The following is a 24,745-nucleotide window of genomic DNA, read 5'->3' on the forward strand; positions in this document are numbered from 1 at the left end:
TCTTTTATCTAACTCCCAGCCGGCTTCCTTCACAGAGCGCGAGCTTTACAAACCTGACTTGTGAGTGGAGCGCCTGGAAAGTGATCATAAGTAAACCATTCCCCACTTTTCCACTTTTTTGCTACGTCAGGCAGGCAATATAAGTGAGTCACAGTGCTTTTCTCAAGCCTCTGCTCCAGAAGCAGTTTACAGGGCTTTCTTCCCCCCCCAACCAGTATTACTGAAGAAACCTGATGCCACATTAAATTAGCTGCAGCGCCACAAGAACTTCAGCTAACATGGGCTGTACTTCTGTTTGGTCTTTGGGAATCGCCTAGGAGACTTCCATTAGGAAGAGAAGGCTCTGACAGAGATGGAAGTTGCTGCCTTTTCACGGGCTTTCAGGCTGACCCGACACGGCGAAGGCTCCCTCCTAGCTGGTGGCCTTCATTTAAAACAACAACAACAAAAAAACCAACCAAAACAAAACAAAACTACACCAAAAAAAAAAAAGAAAAGAAAAAAAAGAAAAAGCCCCAAAACCGAAACACCCAGGCACTACCTTCCCCCAAAGCCCGGAGGAAGCCACGCTCGCTCTCCTCCGCGCTCTTTCAACCACTCGGCGAAGACGAGCTGCTCCTCTCAACTTTTTTTAAGGTGGCCACGGCCGAGCAAAGCGAGCAGCCTGCCGCTCGTCACCCTGCCGCCCGCCCGGCCCCAGGCGAGCCCCTCACCGCCGGGGGCTGCTCCCGCCGGCCCGGCCCGCCCCGGCAGCGGCCGCTCCCCGCCCCCCCCGCCGCCCCGGGCTCTGCCCCTCGCCCCAGCAGGTGCCACCGAACCTCCCCCGCCCCAGCCCCAAGAGCGGCCCGATCCCCGGCAGGGCTGGCTGCGAGCCGCCGCCCGGCCGGCTCTGCCGCCCCGAGGAGGAAGAGCCAGGCAGAAAGTTTGACGCCTCACCGGGGTAGCGCTGCCCTCCGCCGCTCTCCTCATGCTGGGCCATGCCCAACCCGCCCCACAGCTGGTGCTGCGGGACTAGCAGGCGGCTGGCGGCTGCGGCGGCCGGTCCATGTCGCTCTCCGGTCCCCGCGGAGGAGCGGCGGGTTCAACGGGGCTGAGGCGGCGCAGCCCCCAGCCGCTGGGCGCCCTCTCGGCGCGGCGAAGGGCCTCCCATGGCGCCCGCTCCCGCGGCGGGCTCGGCGCACACCTGGCTGCAGGCGCAGCGGCGGGCTCTGCCGGCGGGACAGGTGCCGGTCTCCTGCCGGGACGCTCCGCTCCCGCGGCTCGGCCTCCTCTCGCCCCGCCGCCGCTCCCCCTCCCCAGCGCGGCGGCGAGAAGCGCCGCCCGGCAGGGAAGGAAACGCCTGCGCGGGGCGGGCGACGGGGGGGGAGGCGGCCGCTGGGCGTTGGCCGCCATTTTGAATCGCCTCAGCGAGGCCGAAGTTGCGGACGAACGGCGGGGACGGGTTGTGCCTGCCCGGCTGAGCCGCGGCGGAGGCGGTGGGGTCGCCCCGGGGAAGGGAAGGGAAGGGGTTGAAGTGCGGTGGGCTTTAAGGGAGGCCGGTCGTTTAGAGGAGTGCCACGCTGTGTTGGGGGGGAGAGCCGCTCTTCGGCTACGGGGCGGCTGCAGCTCGTCCTGCGCTACCGCCAGCGGCCTTAGCGGGCGGCCGGAGCTGCGCGATGGCGGGCCCCGGGGGGAGCAGCTCTGCGGAGGGCTCTGCCTATGTTTCTGGCTGCGTTCAGTGGGAAAGCAAAACTTGATGGGTTTTGTACGCTTGGGCTGTGGAAGGTCCCAGTCTGGGGCATCAAGTGAAGGTGTATCCGTAGCTCCGTGGAATTGAACCGCAATACCAACAGTGGAGGCTCTGGGGTGGTGGTGATTGTTCTTGCACGTCTGATTTATCTTTCCATTATCTTATCTTTACTCCCTGTCTCAAAAGTGTTCCCTTTTGGCATCTGTGTAGTCAATCTATGGCCCACACCTCGTCCTGGAATCAAAGGAGTTACAAGCAGCTGGTAGCTCACAGGAGCAGAGTTCTCGTTTCCTTATCATCTTTAAAACTCATTCTGTTTTTTTTTCCACACAGGTCGTATGTGTTTTGCACCTAGACATGGTGATCGTCTCTCTAGAACAAGATAAAGTTGTATGATAAAAGAGTAAAGTTGTCCCCTATCCTGAGGGTGTAAGTATCAGCCTCATCACCTCATGCCTCTTATGTTTACCCTGAAGCTGGAAGTGTGAGTGCAGCAAATGCAGAAATCTCTGAATTTGCGTTAATGTAGTTAGCTTAATATCAAGAAGAGCAAAGCTGTGATTGCTTAAGCTTTGATGTGGGCAAGTTTCACCTGAATAAATTGTGAGAGGATGAGATAAACTTGTGTGGAAATACTTGCCACCATGACCCCACTGACACCAGTTCCACGCTATCAAGATGAGAATTAGGTCATTATCAAGATGAGAAGTAGGCACTGAAAACCTACTGTCAGCCAAAAATTACACCTCTGCAGATACTTTCTGTGACCGGGTCAGAGAGTGATAAATTTCAGTGCTTATTCTGCTGGATTTCTAAAATGGGTATCAACATAATTAAGATTGGCACTAATTTCTCTGTATCTTTCTTTGAAAAACACTGCTACCTGTGCAAGACAGCTTGCATATTACTATTAAAAGAAGGTAAATAAAAGCAAAGCAGCTTTGAAGCACTATAAGCTTGTTTATGTGCAAGAGAGATACTATTTTGGAGCATATGCTGTCACTAATTCCTTTTTTAGTATTAACATTTTCTTTCTGTTTTTGAGAGTGTGAATAAATTCTGTTGGAGCAACCAGAGAAGTGTATTGTCATCAAAGTTCTTAGGTTTCTAGGGTAGGTAAAGAATGGAAATACACAGTCATGCGTTCTGTAAGTCTGCAGGGTGTCTCCGAAGGAAGTAATGATACTCCCATCTTTGTAATATTATTTAGGCTGAAGAAACTATTAGAAATACCTGCTGCAGGAAATCTTTCAGCAGTAGCAGAGCACAGGCAACAGCTAATAGTTTCAAATCACACAAGGAGTTAGGCGCTTAAATGCTTTTTGAGTCAGCACTTATTTAAGGATAGAATTTTGCCTAACAATCATACCTTTGAGATCCCGTTCTAAGTGATTTATTTTAATGGCTATTTTCCATTTCCAACCCACAGATGACTCTTCCTATTTAGCTGGTAGGTTTTTTGATACCCGTTCACAACAAAATTCTTAACTGTTCTTTGCACTGAAGAAGCACAGAACAGCCAGGGTCCCAGTGTGCTACGCAGTGTGAAAATACCAGGGTTGGCCTCAAAATGTTTACAGAAAATCACAGCCTAGCCAGTATAAAAAAATACTCTTTATTGCATGTGAATGACTGCATAACTCATGGAAAAGGGTAAATAGCATTTCTGGATCTTGTAAGCTATTAGCAAAAGTTGACTTTTTTGCATTAGCAGTTAGCATTGATTCTGTTAAAGCCACCTCTGTCCAACATAATATGGTTTCTGTCTGCAAGTATTGTGTATTATTCTTCTTCTGTTGGTAAAAGGTGAAGGGCTGACATTATGTGATTAAATGTAGCGTCACACCATTAGCTCTCACGGAAACGTGGCATGTCCCAATTATTAAAAGGAAACAGAACAGGTACTACCAGGTACGGGAAGTACAAATGCATAACTAAGTGCAAAGAGGACCTTTAACACCTTTGTTTTTCAGCTGTGCAAAACTGACAAGTTCAGATGGGCACGCTGAGAAATCGAGTTTTCCTGTTTTAATAGATGGGTTGTAAGTAAATCCTCACAAGCACAACAAGAAGTTAGTGTGGCACTTAACTCAGCGCGGTTTTATCATCAGTGCTCTGCCATCGATTTAGAGTCAGGTAAACATGTAAAATACTAATTTTTGTAAAAATTCTTGGGACAAATTTGTTTAAGAGTGTCTTGCCTGTGGCTGTTGTGTAGAAAATGAAGCACCGCATGGAGCAGCTTCAAACTGGCAACTGATAATCACCTAGTGGGCAAAAAACATCTAACTGGTCTAATAGTACCTCAGTGCTAGAGATTTCAAATCTTTGAAAACATTCGATTGAAAAACTCTGTCGTACAAACTCGTATTCATGCCAGCAGAATCTGATATGCTAGTTTCATGGTTACTCTGCAAAAAAACTGGAAGGGTTTGTGCTCTCTTGTGTCTCACCAATTTCTCCAAAATATACTACATGTGAAAAAAGCATGCAAGGCAGAAGTCCTTCCTAGTCCTTCCTCTGTTGCTTTAGAACAAGGTAGAGTTAAGGAACAGAAACGCAAGCTTCCCTTATGCTTCTAATGCCTGTGGATGTGGGAAATAATTCTCCGCTTAGGCTTTCAGTTCTGTTTTGAAGCTTCAGCAATTTTGCAATTGATACGACTTTATTTTTTTTTAAGAACTAGATGGGAACATATAGATTGAATTTTCATTCATCAGAAGCCAAGTATGATGCAAACAGTTTCAGAGATGGCCAAGCTGAGCTTCGTTTCAATCAGCTGTGCAGCTCCCTGTCCACTTTGTGGTCAGTCATTCTCTCATGAGCTAGAAGACATTTCTATATAATATTTGTTTCTCTAGTTAACCAAAGATTTGCATGTTGTGAAGACATAACAGTTGCACAGCACTGAATACTCGCTGATAGCAGCTCCTGCCTCCGTTTTCCATCGCAGTCATTTAAAGGTAGTTTTAGCTCACGTAGACAAGAGTGGAGGTGTACTAAGTGTAGGCAGTGATGGATAATCTCTGTTATAGTCCATCACGCTAAAAGAAGAGTTCACTCTTGAAGGTAAGTGTTAGAACAGAGACGAGACATTGATCTTTTTCCTCCTTGCTTTACAGAATTACTTGTACATATGGTAAAGTAACTAATGTGTGTTTTATGGCACAGGAAGAGGGAACAATGAATAAATTCAGTTTCTGCTGACACGTAGCGATGATCAGGATGATGATTTGATCAAAAATATCAATACCTCGCAAGCAAATGGTGATGTTTTTGACAAATGGAGAGTATTATGCTCTTCTACTTCAAATTCATCACAAATCAATTTTGTTGTCACAAAACGAATATTTGCCTTTTGTACATCTGTGTTTGATAGTCCATTTCTAGCACAGCCATCATCACGGGCATTCCTACTGGCAGTGGAACGTCTGTGCACCAAACCTTTTTAAGTGGTTTGGAATGAATCAGGAACAGCTGGTGAACGTCTCTCTTCATTCTCCCAAAAGGCTGCCTCCTCCTATAGGAACTTAAACCTGATAAAGGGTAAGAAAAATGAAGGCAGGTCCATAACTGCCATTACTGTTGACCCTTTTGTTACCACTGGGTAAGAAGTTACATGCTTTAAAGTTCCCCTCCATGAGACAGCAAGAAAATGAAGAGCAGGAATGGTAGGGGAAGAGAGTGCGAGACTTTCCAGCATGTTTGCATTGATATTACTGGAACATGATGCGTGTGACTGGAATGTTTCTGTCACTGTCTACAAGCTGTTCGGGGAAGACAAAATGAGTAATAAGGTGTGAAGGAGTAAGACTATACAAACTAAAAATATTGCTACTTGTATTAATATCTCAGAATTGCAGAATCTTAAGTGCCCATAAATAATTGCTAACAAAGCCTTCGTGGTACTTCTGTTATGGATCTTATCACTAAATCATGCCAGAGAAGGAAACAAGGTTTATATTATGCACGGCTGCATAACGAAAAGTTGGAATGCTATAGCAGATTTATTCTCTTAAGCAAGTACAATTTAAATTATGTTTCCAAAAGCAGACAGATTAATTCTGTAACAAAAAGCATTGCACCCAACATGTGGTAACTTTCTATTGGAACTCGCTAGAAAAAAACAAACTACTGAACTAAAAACTAGTTATTGTCTAGAACAGTAATGATGAATGAAACCAAGTAACATTCAATTTGAGCAGATAACAGATCCAATTATTATGTCTCTGTGGATCTGCAGTGCTTCAAAGAATTCAATATTCTATGTAATAAAACTATAGGGAAAATGGAGGAAAAATTAAAAAACGTGAATGACTTTTGAGACTTCTTGAAGAAGACTTTGTTGTGAAACAGATAAGGGTTCCAGAGTCAAAAGACTATGGGCTAAAACCATATCTCCAAGTGAAGACAATTAAAAGCCAAACATCAGTACAAAAATTAGAAGTTATGAAATGTAAAAAAAAAAAAAAATGCAAAAGGGAATACCAAAAGAGTATTGGGAACAAAAAGCATGCTAACAGTCCTTAACATTCATTATTGCATGAATAAAGTAACTGTGCAAAAAAGAAAATTCAGTTCTGGTTTCTGTCCCGTATCTGGAAGGGATCAGGGTGGCCTACCACAGCAGGTAGGGATTAATGAGGCAAATTACTCCTTGGACAATGGGCTTAAACCACACACAAGTTGCACTTCTTTCAAACACAAGTTTGAGATCAATAAAGGAAAACCTGCACAAGTTTGAATGTCCCGTAGGCAATCTAATGTTTTGGGTTTTTTTCTCTGTAAACTGTGAATCAATTTAACAGCCCTTCTGGATATAAACTGTTCCTGTATGGAAAATGTGATTCAGAGAAATCTGGAGATCACTTAATTCCTCATTTTTCCCCGAGGCAGGATGCATGTATACATACCTACATAATTTCTGACACATTCACCTAATCTGTTCCTAAAAGTCAGTAATGGTGGAAGTGGCATCCCTTTTTTGGGCAGTCTATTCTAGTGCTTACGCATTTGCCTTCAGTACCACTACTGTACTGTAGTGCCGTTTGCTCAGGCATTTCCATGTCTGTGAACAAGAAAAGCACTGAAATGAATATGAAAATATACTCATCTATACTTTTTAACAGGCTTGATTGATTTTTAGAACGCATTCAAGAATTTGAGACTGCTCAATTCTGTGATACAAGGAGAGCTGCTACGGCTCACTGTGTCTCCTTCTTGCTGTAGTGAGTAAACTAAGGTCTACGCAGAAATGGTGGGCAGTTAAGCCACCTTCATTAACAATTTCTAAAACCTTTATGTGAAAAGCAATTGTAGCAGTATTATACAGCTGTTACTGCTGTTAATAAAAGTGACCATGCCTTGTAGTGAGAGGGAAATGGAGACTTATTACGGCTTTTGCACCTCCTCATGTTCTTGGGTTAACAGGGTTCTACAGTTGCACATACATCACAGTAACAGGTACTGTTCTTCCAGAAGCACTTGCCCTACGGGAAGGCTGCAGGTAGGTAGGAGAAGGAAGCACACATGGACACCTCTCATCTCAGTCTCTCCTCAGTGTGTTTTTTTATAGGGGAAGCTGTACACAATGATGAAGTAAGGTAGGGAAAACAGTGCTTTGCCACCCAGTCGCTTTTTCTCTCAGCAGCATGCCGACCCAGTGCCAGCTCGGTTTTTTCCTTTGAATCCCATTATCATCACATTGGAGCAGAGAGGTAGCTCATAAAATTTATAAGCACTTGCACATTATAATGCATTTTAAGAGCAACTTGAACAATGGAAAAGGGATCTTACTGTAGAAAGCTAAACCGTATGAGTTAATTTGTCCCAAACCTCTGGAGCCTTGTTGCTAATAGTTTCACAGGTCATAAAAGAAAATTATGTGAGATGCTGTACATGAAAGGCAGATGACAAATTCATTGAGGATAATGCTTAAATATGCTGGTCCTGTCAGGAAAGGAATGAGTTACTGTCAAGGAATCCTGGGAAGACTGGCTCTCCGAGAACCGCAGTACCTTTCCATGGATTTTCACTGTGGGCAGCACCTTCACTCCCATGAAGTCATGGTTTGACGTGCGTTTGAAGCCTGCCCTACCACTGACAGATGCAATTGCTGACAAGGACTATACAGTGGTTTTTGCATGATAGAAACATTGTTTACATTGGAAACTAATTCTTTAGGACATGTAGAGTTAATTCAGATACAGTAATTGAAAGGCCCATCTGATTAAATTTAATTTTTTATCAGCATCTTCTATAAACACAAAATATACTCCTGCCATGTTTAAGAAATAATTAAAAATAATTTATGCCTTTGAAAGTTTTAACTGCTAAGTTTAAAAAGCATGCTAGATACTAATGAACAAAAATATTCACCCAAGGACCTTACAAAACAACTATTTTCTGTTATTTCCCAAGTGTGTATTTATGTGTTGTTTTCATTGCACTTCTAATTCAGGGGAGTTGCAGTCATTCTACACAGAAACCCAAGCTGAAATGTGCGATGTTGAAAATTGGGTCTGTCTTTTTTTCCTTTTCGTAAAAAGAGGTCTGGCCATGGAGTCAGATGTATGCATCTTCTTCTCACAGGTGCAGTTTTTCCAAAAGTAGAAGTGAGACACTGACCACTTGATGGCTGAGCACAACTTGAAGGCAAAAATAAAGTCTGTTATTTTAGATTCCACACTATGTAAAAGTTCTTTGACTGTTATGTGAGAGGCTGTGGGTTTGCTTGGGTTTTAATTTTATATTTTTTTTGAATGAGGTCTCATATTCATGAGGTCTCGTATTCTCTTAATGTGAAGTCGTCATTACAAATTAATGTTTGGAATGAGATTATGAAATTTTATTTTGTTTGCTTGTCCTTTATTTTTAAAGAACATAGGCAGTGTATTTACTTTTCCTGCATTGTATTGAAAAATAATAAAAAATAGACTAAAAAATTATAGCAATGAAAAGGACTCCCAAATTCGATACCTCGTGCTCTCTCCACAGAATGTTTGATGCTTAACTGCCGTGTTGGATCTAAGTTATATACATTAGCCAAAGAAAATGAACGCACCCAGACACCATCCAATTGTCCTTTTATATTTTTATTCGGTGTTAAGTAACTCCACAAGAAAACAAAATCAGTTACTCTGGTGTACGTGAAATCAGAACAATACAACCACTTGAAGCAAAAAGTAGAAACAAATTTCAGCCCAGGAATGGAAAACTGATACTTCAGTGCTATGGATATGCAATGCGCTTCATACCACGGTGCGGTTCAGCGTATGCCAACCTTTAATGCTTTTGTTGTTGTTGTGTGTGTTTCTATCCATACAGAAAAACTAAAAACCACACTTCAACTCTCACTGAAAGCTTTAGAGCTTTTGCCATTAAACTATGAAAACAAGTAAAGACAATTTGTTATTGCCCAAGCTCAATATATGATTTTATCTTCCCCAAAGGTGCTGGCATTATTACATGCCACAATGTAACTATAAGCAACACCTTTGTTGGTTTTGAGCCCTTTCTTACCAAAGAAGCAGCTCTAGCCAAAATTAACTGAGCTGAAGTTTGTGTTTGAAATATGTCCATTTGGTCATTTCTTGTTCTCGAATGAAGTTCTATTCCATTCTTCACTGTAGTGATTTGAAGAATTTGTGTGTAAAGTTCTTTTTTACTTTCATGTTACAGTTAACTAGTTCTCAGTGCAGGTGCTAAACAACCTCTCAAGGAAGCTCCAGAAGAAAGTAAAATATATAAAACTCTATCCAAAGTCTGCAAATAAATTAAGAAAAGAAACTGTAAAGTGTCACAAGATTTGTTGTATGAATACAAACCCTAAAACATAGTCTAAGAGGAGGACCAAAAGGAAGTCCCTGGGTAAGGACAAACCAAGCCAATTTTAAGTAAGGATCTCAACAAAAGCGTTGCACAGAGTGGCATGGTTTCCCAACCACAGATTTCAACTCTTACGTTATCAATCAAATAAAGGCAACAAAACCCAGTTACTCAGAAAACCCTTCTAGCACAGAACATATTTCAAAGGCAGTTCAGCTCACGTTTCAAACACCTAGAGTTCTCATGAGGTTTATTGCCTGTCAAAATTAATGGTTAAGCTTTTCAAGTCAGTATTGGACTTTCTGCACTTCCTGATGTTATAGACATGCTGCTATTGTATAGACTAGTTAGTTGTTGTTGTTTTACAAACTATGAGTTGGTAAAAACTCAGAATGTTTAGTTTTGCAAATATTGCTCCTCCTGGCTTATACATTTTGCATAATGTGTTAAAAGCACAAGGAGTTGATAATCTTGTACAGATGCAACTTGATGATGTATTGACTAAGTTAACAAAATAAAATTTAAAAGCAAGTCACATAAAGCAACAATCACTACTGCAATCACACATGTATGTTGAAAGTCATCACTTTCCCTACCCCCACCCACCACACACATAACTTGCCCCACACATTCTCTCAGAAACACAAAATGGAACTACGAGATTTACTAAATTACAGCCACAACAGCAGCTAACTGCAGCAGCCACAGGATTTCTTTCAAGTGAAGCACCGACCCTTTGCATTTAAAACATTGAACACTCTGAGCATTTTAGAGAGTTTCAGTCATTCAGGCTCAAGTACAGGATGCTTTTGCAGCTTACATGAATGCCATCATCTGCAACAAGACAACATTCTCATTACTCGTTACAAAATTCACAACAATCCACACATCACCCCAGTGGTTTATTATTTTTGGTGTTACTTTTTAAACTTCTGCCCCACATTGGCAAGTTGCTAAAAAGGACAAAAAAAAAGAAAAAAAGGAAAAAAAAAACCAACCCCACATTGCCTCCATACCTACAAAAAATCCTTGGCTTCTCCAGTTAGCAAAAATACAAACCATGGTATCCTCAGTGTTGGTTTGCGGGAGGGGGGAATCATAGGATAGAAAACACAGTTTCTGTAAGTCTCTAAAGCACAACCCTGTTGTTCCTACTTCAAAGTTATGAGATTTACTGAATGAAGACTGGACAAGTCATTCATGCTTTTCTCCTGCATTCAGAAAGGCACTGATAGATTACAGTGTTAAGTATTTATCTCCCAGTTCTTAAAGAACAAAGCCTAATGTGCAGAAAGCTGAAGTCTCTGAACAGCAGAAGTAGTTGTAGACACTGCGATGCTAAGAAGATAGTAATAGTGGTAGGGCTACAGTTACGAATGAAAATAACTGCAATTAAGATGCAAAAAAGCAGTGGTACTACTAAGACAAGCACATGCACATCCATTCTTGATTTGACAACACAATCTAGTCTAGTTCAAATAGCCAAGAATTTAACAGTTTTTTTGGGAAAAAAAAAAAAAATCTTCAACAGGACAGCTGTGTCCTCATCTATAAAATAAGCAAGAAGAGAAAGATAAATACACATCTGAATCCATTAACTGAAGAGGAAACTCAAGTTGTTGTTTTAGAGCTACAGACCCTCAAGAAGGATAGTTTTCCATCTCATGTTACTTTTAAATCATCTGTTCTACTCTGTTTTTATAGTTGAGTTCGAGAAAAAAGCTCCTCCTCACACGGATCAGCCCATTCACTTCCACCTTCTGAAGCTGTGTCTTCAGAGCTGGAGCTATCACTGGAGTAGATCTTCTTCCTGAAGCCATTTGGTTTTGCCTCAGCATTTATATCATCTGCACATCTTGCTTCATAAACAGAAGAAACCTAAGGATTTAAACTGACAGTGTTGATGGGGAACAAGAAAGAACACGCTTGGTTTTTTTCTGAGCTGGGAGGTTATATATTTTTGTAGTTGGTCAAGAGAGATGTCACAATTACAGGGCAAGTCCTTCTCTTTCCTGACTAAGTCCACTATGTAGAAAGGACTGCAGAACAGCAGGAAAAAAAGATGAGGCTTTTATTGTTTTTTCCTATTCCTTAACTTTAGGATTTGCACAAAACAGCAAGAGAATCAAAAGTGAACTAGGTTAGAATGCATCATTATCACAGGTCATGTTAGAAAATTACTGTAAAAATTATCTCCAAAATTTGGTAGTGAGTATTAAATAGCAAGAAAACACAGCACAGATCTGACTGAACTTCAAGCAAAACCAATATATTTTCAGCTGAATCAGTAAAACTATAGCAAGCATGGCACAGTATAAAGTTTAATATCAGTAAGTTCATGTGTACACAAAGATTCTCCCTACAGCAAAAAAGCAGGTCTTTGTTCGTGAGCAGGACAGAATTCAGCATATGCTATGTTTATGCCTTTAGTTACTGCTCCTTTCTGCCTTCACAGTGCACATCAGCCCATTCTACACTTAACTGAAATTAGAAGTTGAGGAAAAAAAGACTCGCGTTTAACACACACGACAAGCAAAAGCCAAGTGTTCCCAAAGGAAACTGAGTTTGCTTAACTACTAGAAGTACAACTGTTTGTACAAAGGGTTGTACTCCCCAAAGTACGACGCTGAAGAGTTTTCAGAAGAACGCTCGAGACACAGGAGAGTAAAAAACAAAGTGAGGAAAGAAAAGCTTGTGAAGGTTTTTGTAGGAATTACATTTGAGGCCAGACTGAAAACTGTGATGAAAAGAAAGACATGGTAGCACACCCTTATAAAATAAACAAAAAAACTCCTCCCCCAAACCAATGACAAACTTACCATATTAAAATCTAAAAGATGTTCATCATCATTGGATATTTCTTTTACATCTGCAAATTCTCCTACACCATTCTCTCCCTTGGCATTTGTGTAACACTCTTACATTGTGTTTGTGGGGATGTTTCAGAGGAAAAAGGAAGAAAAAACAGAATTGAGGAACACTGTTATTTACATTTAGCTGAAATGAAAACATCTAGACAAGCATTCTTAACGTTCACACTCTAAGCCACGTAAACTCTGTGCTTGTGAGGGATTTTATAGTGTCACCCTTAAAGAGATGAGCATAATACCTTACGGAAGCTTCATCAAATCCTACCTGGATAGCCAAATAATAAGAAAAAAAAGCAGCTACTTAGTTAATGAAAACTTCTAAAACAGTAAGGTACAAAGAGCAAGAATTGCTCTTTTACTATAAATGGTTCTGTACGTTTTTCAATTCTGATACTGTATAGTGTTCCACATCATTCCTATTTCTATATCCATACAAAATAAACTGCAGCAGCCTGATCCTGACTGAAGCTCAAAAAACCTAAGTTGCCATGAATGTCTGTGGTTTCTACTTACCAGAGTAAATTTCCATACATAATATCAACATATATCATAGACACATATATGGATCACATACGTCAATATCCACATAGAAAAAATACCCACGCAGAAAACTGGATACAGCTAAAGATTCATGAAAGAATAACATTAACTCCGATAATAAAGCTCTAGTTTTGTTAAACTTAGTCTAAAAGAGGAAATTGTGGAACTACTCTACTTCACAAAAATTCTGCCACTGTATCAAGCAGGTTCTGGACTTTGTAGTATTTTATACTGTATATTCTGTCTTCCTCTGATGGAATAAGGTGGTGAAACACTTGCACAGTTATGCAGGTTCACCAGCAGATGTCAGCAAAAAGATGACACAACGCACTCACAGGAATTCAAGGATTACTCTGTAAAATATGGACTCAAGAGTGCGAGTCACCGCATTTGCTTTTAGACCAATAATACCTCAGCAATTGTCACCATGAAAAAAACCCCACAACTTTACAAAAGGGCTACTAAATATCTTTATTCCGTAAATACTAAGTATTTTTCTAACATGGGACGTTCTGTGAGGAGTCCAGGAGGCAAACCAAAGTCCTGTAGGCATCAATCTATTCTCTCTCACTGTGCAAACACACTTCTGTAGCTGGGAGCTAAGTAAGATGTTCTTGAAAGTAACGCAAACTGTCCTAAACACCAAAGTGAGGGCATTTAGGCACCGAGAACAGAGTTTAGTTGGTTGCACTTTAAGGTGCACTCCAAAAATAGTTCAATAATAATTACTGGCTAATCTACTTCCAGATTATTAAGGAACCAGGTCTCTGATGAAAAGTTTATTGCACTGAGCCGCTGCCAACAGAAAGCATCAGACAGCCTGTCAGTTAGGTACACAGAATGTTCGGATTTAGTTTCTTGCTTTCTCCCCAGGAAAGGTAAAGTGGTATGCAGGCAAAAAAAAAAAACAACAACAAAAAAAACCTGCTGCCTGGCTTCTTGCCTGCCCACTGAAAACCTGGGCTGGGGCCAGCTGTCAGATGGTATGAATTCTTGGGAGGCAATAGAGAGTGCTGGAAGCACACCTGCTTCCGCTTGGGAGCAGCCTCCCACCGAGGCTGGACTGACTCTGTGCGGGACAGAAAAAGTCCCAGATTGTCACTGTGAAAGGAGTGGCCGAGAGGCAAATCCCTCTCATTCCCAGCTTAAGAGAAATTCCACACGTTCACTGAATAACTGGCATGTTATTTAGGCGAACCCATAAAAGGTAATTACCATGTTTTCACATTCATGTAAAATTAGCTACCTAAGTAAGTATTATTCAGGTTGAAATGTATTCAAAAATGTAATAAAGTATTTTCAGAGTCAAAGATTAATATTCTATTTACTTAATTCCAGGCTCTGGAATTAAGTAAATTTACATAAATATTTAAGGCTATTTTAAAAGTACTTTCATTTTAAAACTATTTAGAAGCATACTAGAGATTTATTACAAATCCAACTGAAGCATCCCAGTTCTCTCTGAGATAACAGAATTTATTATGGAAGTTTACTGTGGTTTGTTGTTTTTTTTAAACACATATGGTAGTTCCAACTCATCTGCAACAATTCCAATCCGTAAGAAAGAGCACTTTATTCTAACACAGGTGCAAGAGCAAGTTAGTTTAAACAGCTGTAAGCTTCTTACCTTCGCACTGTGATGCAGGAAAAAGGGGAGAATAGAGCGCCTTTTCCCACCAGCATTGCTTTTCCTGGCTGCCACTCATTCTCTGCAGATTAGTATTCAATATAGGAAAGTATTTAGACAGTAATCACACTTCATTATGCCATAAATAATATACTTACATGTAGAGGAAGAAACTCTGTTGTTACAACCCATTTTTTATAGGTCTCAGTGTTCAATTTCTAATACTAATGGGAAAGGACTGTCAAACTACACAGAACATCCATTATCTGAACTCTTATAATCCACACAGGGGCTCATACTTTGCCGATACAGACTTGTACAAATCCAGAAAAAAACCCCATAAATTCCAGCCCTACGCCGTATAATCTAAGTACAAACCAAGAGAGAACAGATAGCTACCCAAGAGATGAAAATACAATGAAACATTAGTCAACCTGACAAATAGTTCAGTGTAAAACAAAACAGAAAAGAAAGGAAATCACAAGTAACAAAATGTAATGTTTAAAGTAGTACCATTATCTTCAATGGCATAACATAAAATTAAACCAGAGAATTAATGTGCCACCATGAGGAAAAACTAGTTGTGGGGATGATTAATAATTTGTCTTTATGCTAAAAGTATCTCCATCCACTGACTAAAAATGCCTAAATACTACCCCCACCACCATATTTTGATGCTAATTTAAGTTGACCAGAGCCCTTCCCTTATTAAATTAATGGACATGGCTAAAATACCAAAGGCTTGTCACAATAGACATGTCCCTGGTTTTATAACTGCAGCTGGGGTAACCCCATTAACCTTCAGAAGATGATGCCAGCTTGTGACAACCCTTACAGATATTAGACAGAATGATTCAAAAACAAACTATAGTGCAACTAGCTGCTAAAAATCAGTAACAAATGAGCTTCAACACCAAGTTTCTCTCCAGCTTCCTCCTCTATAAACCTGAGAACATTTAAGCATGGACAATTAACGAACCTCCTTTTGTTCTTCCGTAAGCTACTGTAGAATTATAACCTATAAAACCTATACTTACAAATGCTTATTACTTAATAATCAGAAGTCTCCCTCAAAACAAATGAGCAACCCAAGAGTGCTCTGTTCAGAAGCGTATGCCAGATTAAACTTTTTTCCCTGGTAAATTCTGCAGTAATAAATATTGAAATTATCTGTGCTAGTTTCCTCTCATAACACCGAGGAACAGTCCTTTTTGGAATCACCCTCCAAAACCTGAAACCCCAACCCCAGAAAAGGGAGTTCTTAGAAACTTAAACCATAGTAAGAAAGACAGAAAGACAGACAGAAAGACAGACAGCAAGCCCAAGGGCATTTGAAGCAGGACTTAGTAAGAAATATGTGCATTTACAAATAAATTCAACAGAAGCCTCACTCTGCTGCTGACTATCAAGAGAAGCATCTAAACTCCACAGGCACAATGCTTTATTAGCCACAAAGCTTCCCACATTGCTGGTGTCACACTTGCACTCCTATCTGCACATGTGAGGAACCACAGCGGGTCACGAGCAAAGCCAGCATGAGTCTGGCAGCAGGGTATTACAAGCTCCCTGGGCTAAGTCATCATCAGAGCCTATGCCCCTGCTTCAGGATGGTAACTGAACCATCGGTGGTTTCTCTCAGTGACCGAACTGATGCTGGCCACCGGCTGCCTCAGCTCCCATGTCCTTCCATCCCTGCGTCGACACCAGGGCAGCGTTGGAGAGTTGGACATGAGTTGGAGAAAGCCAGAGAGACATCTCCTGGCTGAATGCAGAAGCAGCCCAGCACAACTTCAGTTTGAGCTCAGACCTGGTCCTCCTGCCCCCACACTGACCCTCATGGAATGACTCACGCTCATTTCTAAACCAGCATTAAGGTCAGCTGTATAAAGCAAAAGGACAGATGATGTAGAAAGACCCACTATCCATGCTAAATCCATTTGGGGGTTCTGTTTGGGAGGTGATGGGGGACAGCAGCTGATGTCCGTTTTACACGTTCACTGAAGAAACCCGTTTTTTCCTACAGTTGCTTAGATGTTAACTATAATTGCATGGTCTGTCGTTATGAAAATTTCTGTTAATTAAAGAAATACTCCCAATTAGTAAATACGAAATACCACCTCCAGAATAGTACCATGACTGCCTTCCTTTGTTGGCATTCTTTCCCTTTTAAAACAGCATTTTCAATTTATGCCTCCTTCTCTCTCATACACACTCACATACATTTCCAGTGTTCTATGAAAAGTTTTACTACGTTTTCCAGCTATCCACCCAAATAACTATTATTCTCAATGGTACTGGTATTAGAAATTACATGTGGAAGTCTTTTTTCTCTGAAACTATTCATACTTATTTTACTCTATTTTAAAGTAGAGCTCAAAGACACCAAGGCAAACCCAACTGCGATGCTGTTTTGCTCCCAGTCGTGCTGCAGGTCTGAGAGAAGACAGATGTGGGGTTTCCTTTCTTGTTCTACGGTAACATACAGTAACTGAGGCTTCTCTTACAGCCTCTGGTTGAGGTGATGTAAAATCACTCGAGGACGTCAGCATTCACAAGCACAAACAGTACTGTAAGATTATAGTTACGCAAGACTCTCCTGCCCCAAGTACTGCCTGATCTCAACCACAGTTGTCTATGAATTTTCAGTAGATTTGGGTCAGAATTGTGCCGTTACATGCAGAAACTAAAACTCCAATTCTGCTTCTGTCCCTCTGATACCTCTCCCCTACTGAGAGTTAAGGCAACAGTAGAAAAAAAGAAGTTTAATGTTTGCTATTGTCTGTATAAGAGTTTGAAAGAGTAAAATAGTTTCAAAACTTTAAATAGCACTTGTATGTCTTTCATTGGCATCTAGCTCACATTTGTCCCTTCCAACATCACTTTATGCCTGTCTTCTCAAATGAACCTTCCCAAGAACTTCACACAACAGCAGGGCTGTCCACTTAGGTTTTTCATCCAAAATTTCAAATGAAACCTCTGGTATACAAAAGAATAACCACTCTTTGTAAACATCAGTACAAATACTTTCTAAAGAAATAAAGGCAAGTATTAGGGTTTTTTTCAACTTTTAAAAAAAAAAAATCTAGCAATGCTTCAAAGATCAAATTACAGTGAAATGACACCATAACCTAGCTGGAATGAAGCGGCTAACATGAAGGAGATTTTGTGATCTTCAGTGGATAACGACCATTTTAAACAGCGTATTTGATCTTCATCATCACGATGGAAAAGCAACTCAGAGTTTTATGGATACAACTGAATAAAAGCAAAAACAAGCAGAGAAGTGAGATTGTTTCCTGCACCATGAATGCCATTTCCTACAGCTGATGAGATTTTTCCTCACCTTTTCCACTCACACACATATTTGAAATAAAGTAGCCAAGGAAGATTACTGTTCTACACAGTTTTATTGTATTGCTGCTTTCTTTGCCAGACTACAATGGACATCAATAAGTAATTAATTAGCTGATGAAGCTGCATTGCGAGCATGCAGCAGAATATCGTATTATATTGACCTGGGGAAAAGGACAAGCTGCTTTGATAGACACACTTCAGACTGAGGAGCTGGGCCTACCAGAACAAATGCTTGGGAGGGGCATTTTACTCTTCTCTTCGTTTTGCTTGTGTAAACCGTTCCATACTCACTACAGCAAGGGATGTATCCAACACCATGGTTTCCAACTGTGACCAGGAGGCAGCCTGATAAACAGCACATTTGAGTGGTACTGTTGGTTTGCTGACATAAGATAAAGTTTAACTGTAGTTTCTGTATGACAGGATACTAAGCTGACTTTTAGGAATATCTTTGCCAGGGGCATTTAGGCAGGTGAGGAAACAATGACTACCAAAGTTGGGAAAGACCAGGTCTACATGCATGAAAGCAGAATTCAAGAAAAAAGACCGAATCATATGATAAAATTATAAACTTGGTACTGTCATATCTGCAATATGAGGTTTTATTACCTGAATGGTAAATGCACAGATGGAAAAGCCAAGGAAAAAAAGGTAGGAGAAATCCTTCCCCTTCTTCTTATGTATACAGATGTATTAAAAGGGAAGTTCACGTTGATAAATTTAAAAACCCCACAAACCCCAAAACAGTTATTTTTTTATATATATAAAAATCATTTCTCCTCAGGTAAGAGCTTTATTGCTCATACAAGTAGTTCATTAGGAATTTACTTTATTCTTTCTTCTTGGCAGAAAATGACAGTTTTATTTTGCAATCTCAAATAAATTTCTTGGAGAGCATTTATGAATATACAACGTGTTTTTGTATAGGATGTGCTTAAGAACTTCAATCTTATCAACAATCTGCACAGGGGGAAATATTAGTACAATTTTTTTTGCTGTTCCTTAACTGACAATATTGTATGAGGTGGCAATCATTTTTGTTGATTTCCTTACTTCTATCACAAGTTTTCCCCCTACAGTTACAGATAAAAGTCTACAGCAAGTTCATATGGCTGATTAGTCATTTGCTAGTTAGAAAAGTTACACTGGTCAGAACTTTATTCTTCAATCATAATTTATGCAAAGCTGGGGGTCTTACGAGCCGGGGCCTACTGTTTTAAGGACCATCTATCTTGAGAAAAAGGGCACTTCCAGTACTTTATTAGAAGTTTTATTAAACTTTCTAGCTACCCATCTAAATAGCTACTATTTTTCATCTAAGTTGATACACCTTTCAGGAGAGTCTATTTGGGCTTTAGATACTAATTTGAAAACACCAGCATTGAATAATTCCACGCTTTCAGAATGCAGGCTGACAAGGATTGAGGCAGTGACAAAAGTTTTGCAGAATCTGAACGAAATAAGCACTAAAGCCTCATTATGATCTGAATATTATCTGAAGTGTTACGACTGACAGATTCATAACCAACCTCAGAAAAATTACGTCACATTAATCTGTAAGTACAAATTTGAACCTGCTCTACAATCCCTTACAAGAAAGAATACAAGGAACACATGAATAATTTAGAAGTCAAAGCAGCAATGAACTCATTGAGTCCCAGTCCAAGATCAGATCCTAATTTTAGTTCATCAGCTACCCAGGGAAGTGACATCTGTCTCAAGAAGCTGGTCACGAATGAACAAAGGGAGCTGAGTCTAGACTTTACATGTAAGAAATCAGGAAAAGAGGGCAAGAGATCGGCATGGCTAAGTCAAGACCTGCAGGTCAAGCTAAAGGGCAAGAAGGAAGTGCACAGGCCGTGGAAGTATAGGGACGGAAGGGAAGAGTATAGGGACACTGCCTGGCTGTGTAGGGATTGGATCAGGAAGGCCAAGGTGCAGCTGGAGCTGAACTTGGCAAGGAATGCAAAGAATAAGAAGAAGGGCTTCTACAGGTACGTCAGCCAGCAAAGGAAGGTCCAAGAAAGCAAACCCCCCCCGATGAGCAAGACTAGCAAACTGGTAACAATGGATGAGGTACTCAACAACTTTTTTGCCTCAGTCTTCACTGGCAACATCTCTCCCCACATTTCTCGAGTGGATGGACCGCAAGGCACAGAATGGGGGAGAAAAGTCCCCCCCACTGTAAGAGAAGATCAGGTTCTGATCACCTGAGGAACCTGAACATACAGAAAATGTATCACAGAGTCCTGAGGGAATTGGCTGATGTAGTTGCCAAGCCACTCTTTCTGTTATTTGAAAAGTTACGTCAGTTCAGGTGAAGTCCCCAGTGACTGGAAAAAGGGAAACGTTGTACCCATTTTTAAAAAAGGTACAAAGGAGGACCCTGGAAACTACCAACCTGTCAGCCTCACCTCTGTGTCTGGGAAGATCATGGAACAGATCCTCTTAGAAGCTATGCTGAGACACATGGAGGATAGGCAGGTGATTTTAGACAGCCAGCATGGCTTCACCAAGGGCAAGTCTTGCCTGACCGATCTAGTGGCCTTCTATGATGGAGTGACTACACCAGTGGATAAGGGAAGAGCTACAGATGTCATCTACCTGGACTTCTGTAAGGCCTTTGACACGGTCCCCCAGAACATCTTGCTCTCTAAATTGGAGACATAAGAATTTGATGGGTGGACTGTTCAGTGGATGAGGAATTGGTTGGATGGTCACATTCAGAGGGTAGTGGTCAACAGCTAAATGTCCAGCTGGAGACTGGTGATAAGCAGTGTCCCTCGGGGGTCCATACTGGGACCAGTACTGTTCAATGTCTTCATCAATGACACAGACAGTGCTGAGTGGTGCGGCTGACATGCCCGAGGGACAGGATGTCATCAAGAGTCACCTGGACAGGCTTAAGAAGGTCATGAGGTTCAACAAGGCCAAGTACAAGGTCCTGCACCTGGGTCAGGACAACCCCCAGTATCAATACAGGCTGGGGAATGAAAGGATTTAGAGCAGCCCTACCAACAAGGACTCGGGGATACTGGTGAATGAAAAGCTGGACATGAGACAACAACGTGGACTCACACGTGAGTGAGCCCAGAAAGCCAACCGTACCCTGGGCTGCATCAAAAGAATCATGGCGAGCAGTTGAGGGAGGTGATTCTGCCCCTCTGCTCTGCTCTGGTGAGACCCCACCTGGAATACTGTTGTCCAGTTCTGGAGCCCTCAGCACAGGAAAGACATGGACCTGTTGGAGTGGGTCCAGAGGAGAGCCACGAAGATGACCAGAGGGCTGGAGCACCTCTCCTGTGAGGACAGGCTGAGAAAGTTGGGGCTGTTCAGCCTGGAGAAGAAAAGGCTCCAAGGAGACCTTATAGCGGCCTTCCAGTACTTAAAAGGGGCCTACAGGAAAGACAGGGACAGACTTTTTAGCATGGCCTATTATGACAGGACAAGGGGTAATGGTTTTAAACTAAAGGAGGATAGATTTAGACTAGCTATAAGGAAGACATTTTTTACAATGAGGGTGGTGAAACACCGGAACAGGTCATCCAGAGAGGTGGTAGATGCCCCATCCCTAGAAACATTCAAGGTCAGGCTGGATGGGGCTCTGAGCAACCTGACCTAGTTGAAGGAGTCCCTGCTCATTGCAGGTGAGGTTGGACTAGATGACCTTTAAAGGTCCCTTCCAACCCAAACTAATTGATGATTCTATGATTTATGTTCTTAAAACCTATTTGGCAGTCACCTAATTCTCAAATTTCACTGAAAGTATTTGTAAGGGACCCTATGAGATCATCTAGTCCCTATTCTAGCACAAAGCCAGAATCAACTACAATGCACTACTCCTACACTCTAAATCTCTTCAAGACAGATTTTCCACTGCTTCCCTAAAAATAATTGAACCTTACTCAATTATAAATTTAATATTGAGCTTTACTAAGCTCATTTTCTGTTTAGAGTTCTTTTTCTTCAATTTCCCTTGCTATGATTTAAGGTCATCACATCAACTTTCTTTGTATTTACCAGAGCCTACAGGACAAGCACAGCTTCTCCCTTACCTCCTGTAACTATGAACATGGCTTCTGCAAAACTGCTGGGTGGTTCTTCAAGTTTCTCTGGTTGTTCTTTCGTTTTCTGGGGGTTGTTGTTGGTTTGTTTGGGGTTTTTTGTTCGTTTGTTTTGGGTTTTTTTGAGACAGAGCAACCCCAGTTCCTTCACTCTGTTTTCAAAAGTAGTGATCTTTGTGTTGCTCTCCCTTCAGGACATCTTTCCTGATACAAGGTAATGGGAGCTGAGCCCGGTACTCCAGCAAAAGGCTTTCCAGCTCCAGCTGAGCAACTGCCTCCCCTCTTACAGAAGGCCTTTCCTATTTATATATCACAAGGTCGCTGTCTTTTGCAGTGTGCCATTGCTGATTTATGCTCAGTTTATGATCTACTTGAAGGTGCTTTTCTGTTTCGCATCATTTCCTCGCCTGTCGCTCCTCACACTGTGTTTAAGAGGATTATTATTTTCTTTAGAAGTTTGCATTTGTCACTGCATTTTATTTTTCAGATCGTTTCTCCAATTTAACAACCTTTTGATTCTAATCCTGTCTTCCAGTGTAACTGCAGACTTTTCCAGTTTGATATCATCAGGGATTTTCAGAAACATGTATTTTACAGCCACTGACTGTTATTTTGAGAGTGCAATCGTTTTGCCAAACTTTATCTTTGTCAAGGACTCAATAGTATAAGCATTCTTAGGGCACACCTACTAGATCAGAGCCCACATCAAATTTGTTCATAAGAGATTCAGCGTTGTTATATTCAGAGACCATTAACTGGACCAGATCATGTACCTACCCATGACTCCACAGCTAAGTGCTAAGAGCATTTACTCGGAATAAAAAGGACTGTATTTCGGGGGGTATTTTTTATGGGATATTTTCTGTTGTTTGGGAGAGTGGTTTTTTTTTTTGTTTGGGGGTGGGGTTTTGTGTGTTTTGTTTTTTTTATTTAATCTTAAAGCTAGGTATATAATTATCATTCACTTTCACAAGAATTTCTGCAGGAGCTATCAGCAAATTCCTGCTGCAAAACATCCTATAGTTCTAAAAGAAGTGCTCTAAGAGGGAGGAAACTGAACCAGATTCAGTTAAATAAACAGGAGGTATTCAAAGACACGCGTTTGCACAGCATGTGTGTAATTCAAGTTTATATGATGCAAACCAGAATGTTTTCTACTACACTGTGGTCTACGCTAGTATTTTCACATCCATTATTTATGCAAAAATATTGGAGGTACCTCAGAACACAACTCAAACTTTATGTTAAATAACAGTGAGTTAAACAAAACTTTAATTGTTATCATAAGTCAATAAACAGAAGCACAGAAGTTTGATTTTTAAAAAATCTTTACAAATATTGATCTATACTAATCAGTCAATTCCATAGCCTCTGCTCAAGTTAAAACTCTTTTTCCTGTGCATGTGTGGGGTGTCCAGGAAGAATGCTTCTCCTAAACCATTCTAGTTCTAGGTATTTTATATTGATTTTGTTTAACACTCATGAAAATAAACGGTATCACTCTTAAAAAAGTTTGTGCACCAAAAGACATATTTGCATGACTTTTGCACCCCTTCCCACACATGAGACAGTCATCATCTTTACTGATTAAGGTTTACTTCTAACCAACATATTAAAATTGGTTTAATGCTTAAAAAAAACTTTGCTCTTTTACAGATACACTTAACCACAATAATAAATCTAGATAAATGTAAAGTCAAAAAGCCTGTTATCTTGAGATGCACACTAACAGCTCATAGAAAAGCCCAGTCTGCACACATCCTCTTGAGAGCTGCTAGATACTAGCTAGCTGCTAGGAGTAGTTAATCCAGTCTTTCTGAGTTTAGGTTGCAATCAGGCTCCGCAAGGCCCCCAGGAATTGCAAACCAAACTGGAGTCCAGGCTGCTGAGACTGTTGTTGGCCCTTCGTACTTCTCACTGGTTTATAATTTCGAAGCTATGAAAATGCCTGAAAGTGCACTGAAAAGCTATGAAAGTGACCTGAGCAAGGGAAGCAGTTAGTTTTCCTCTCGCACGAAGGAACTTAAAGAAAATCCAATACCAGAGCTTTCTGAGCCCTATTCAGTACCAAAGTTTTTTTCAAGCCTCACAGCTACCATAAACTATGGAACCACTGTACACTTATCTTAGACTAGACACTTTCTTGAATGGGTAAGTGATTGAAGTAAAGATGAGCGTAAGCATCCTCATGGAGCACTAAGCATCCAGAAAGGAAATCTGGAAAGGGCTGGAAGGAACTTTAGACTCTTGCCGTCACAAATAACCGTATCATACCATTTGTTTATTCATTATGTCCTACTGCATGATGAAGTCAGATTTTGCTTACTCCTGGAAAAAGGTAATTCCGGAATCTGTTGGGACTTACAGTCTAACTTTATTTATTTTTTGGTGACACTTTTTGCAAGGACTGGCACACACCCAGAAACTTCCTAGACTCCAGAAAAGATTTTTGGAGCCACTTCATCGCTGTTAATTTAACAGCTAAGCCTGGAAAAGTCATAAATTTGATTCTCATGTGCAAACAGCAGACATCAACTTATTGACATTGGGAAAAGAAACTGCAATAGCAATTAATTTAAAGGAGGATGAGAGGAGAAACAAATGGGGAAGAAGGAAAATAGGAACTCTAATTTTGTTCAATAAAAAGGTTAGCTTCAGTTTTAGCAAGAAAAAGGCTAGCCTTCCCGTACATGAATTAGTGTTTCAAACTTATAATTGAGGAGTCTGCAATCGC

The 24,745-nt window shown here is 41.0% G+C and overlaps 2 protein-coding genes and 1 long non-coding RNA gene across 11 annotated transcripts in view; 1 reads left to right on the forward strand and 2 right to left on the reverse strand.

The window, feature by feature from the left end:
- TBC1D14 (TBC1 domain family member 14) overlaps positions 1 to 1,305 on the reverse strand; it is a 76,820-nt gene extending 75,515 nt beyond the window's left edge. For 2 of the 3 annotated variants that reach the window (XM_074587516.1, XM_074587515.1), the window contains exon 1: positions 937 to 1,305. In XM_074587516.1, the coding sequence (XP_074443617.1) occupies positions 937 to 979 (43 nt within the window). In that variant the 5' untranslated portion in view covers positions 980 to 1,305. Of the gene's footprint in view, positions 1 to 541; positions 699 to 936 lie in introns of those variants that run through there. The other variant, XM_074587517.1, reaches the window with a different exon arrangement.
- Positions 1,306 to 1,392: 87 nt separating this feature from the next.
- On the forward strand, positions 1,393 to 8,412 carry LOC141743423 (uncharacterized). The gene is made up of 2 exons (XR_012587042.1): positions 1,393 to 1,475; positions 2,063 to 8,412. It is a non-coding gene; the product is annotated as an uncharacterized LOC141743423 (long non-coding RNA).
- A 390-nt stretch (positions 8,413 to 8,802) lies between these two features.
- The window catches only part of KIAA0232 (KIAA0232 ortholog), a 72,169-nt gene continuing 56,226 nt past the window's right edge, over positions 8,803 to 24,745 (reverse strand). For 6 of the 7 annotated variants that reach the window (XM_074587526.1, XM_074587523.1, XM_074587527.1 and 3 more), the window contains 2 exons: positions 14,594 to 14,675; positions 11,442 to 12,473 (listed from right to left, as the gene is read on the reverse strand). In XM_074587526.1, the coding sequence (XP_074443627.1) occupies positions 12,133 to 12,473; positions 14,594 to 14,675 (423 nt within the window). In that variant the 3' untranslated portion in view covers positions 11,442 to 12,132. The other variant, XM_074587524.1, reaches the window with a different exon arrangement.

The sequence above is a fragment of the Larus michahellis genome, chromosome 5, assembly GCF_964199755.1.
Source record: "Larus michahellis chromosome 5, bLarMic1.1, whole genome shotgun sequence".
NCBI classification, from domain to species: Eukaryota; Metazoa; Chordata; class Aves; order Charadriiformes; family Laridae; genus Larus; species Larus michahellis.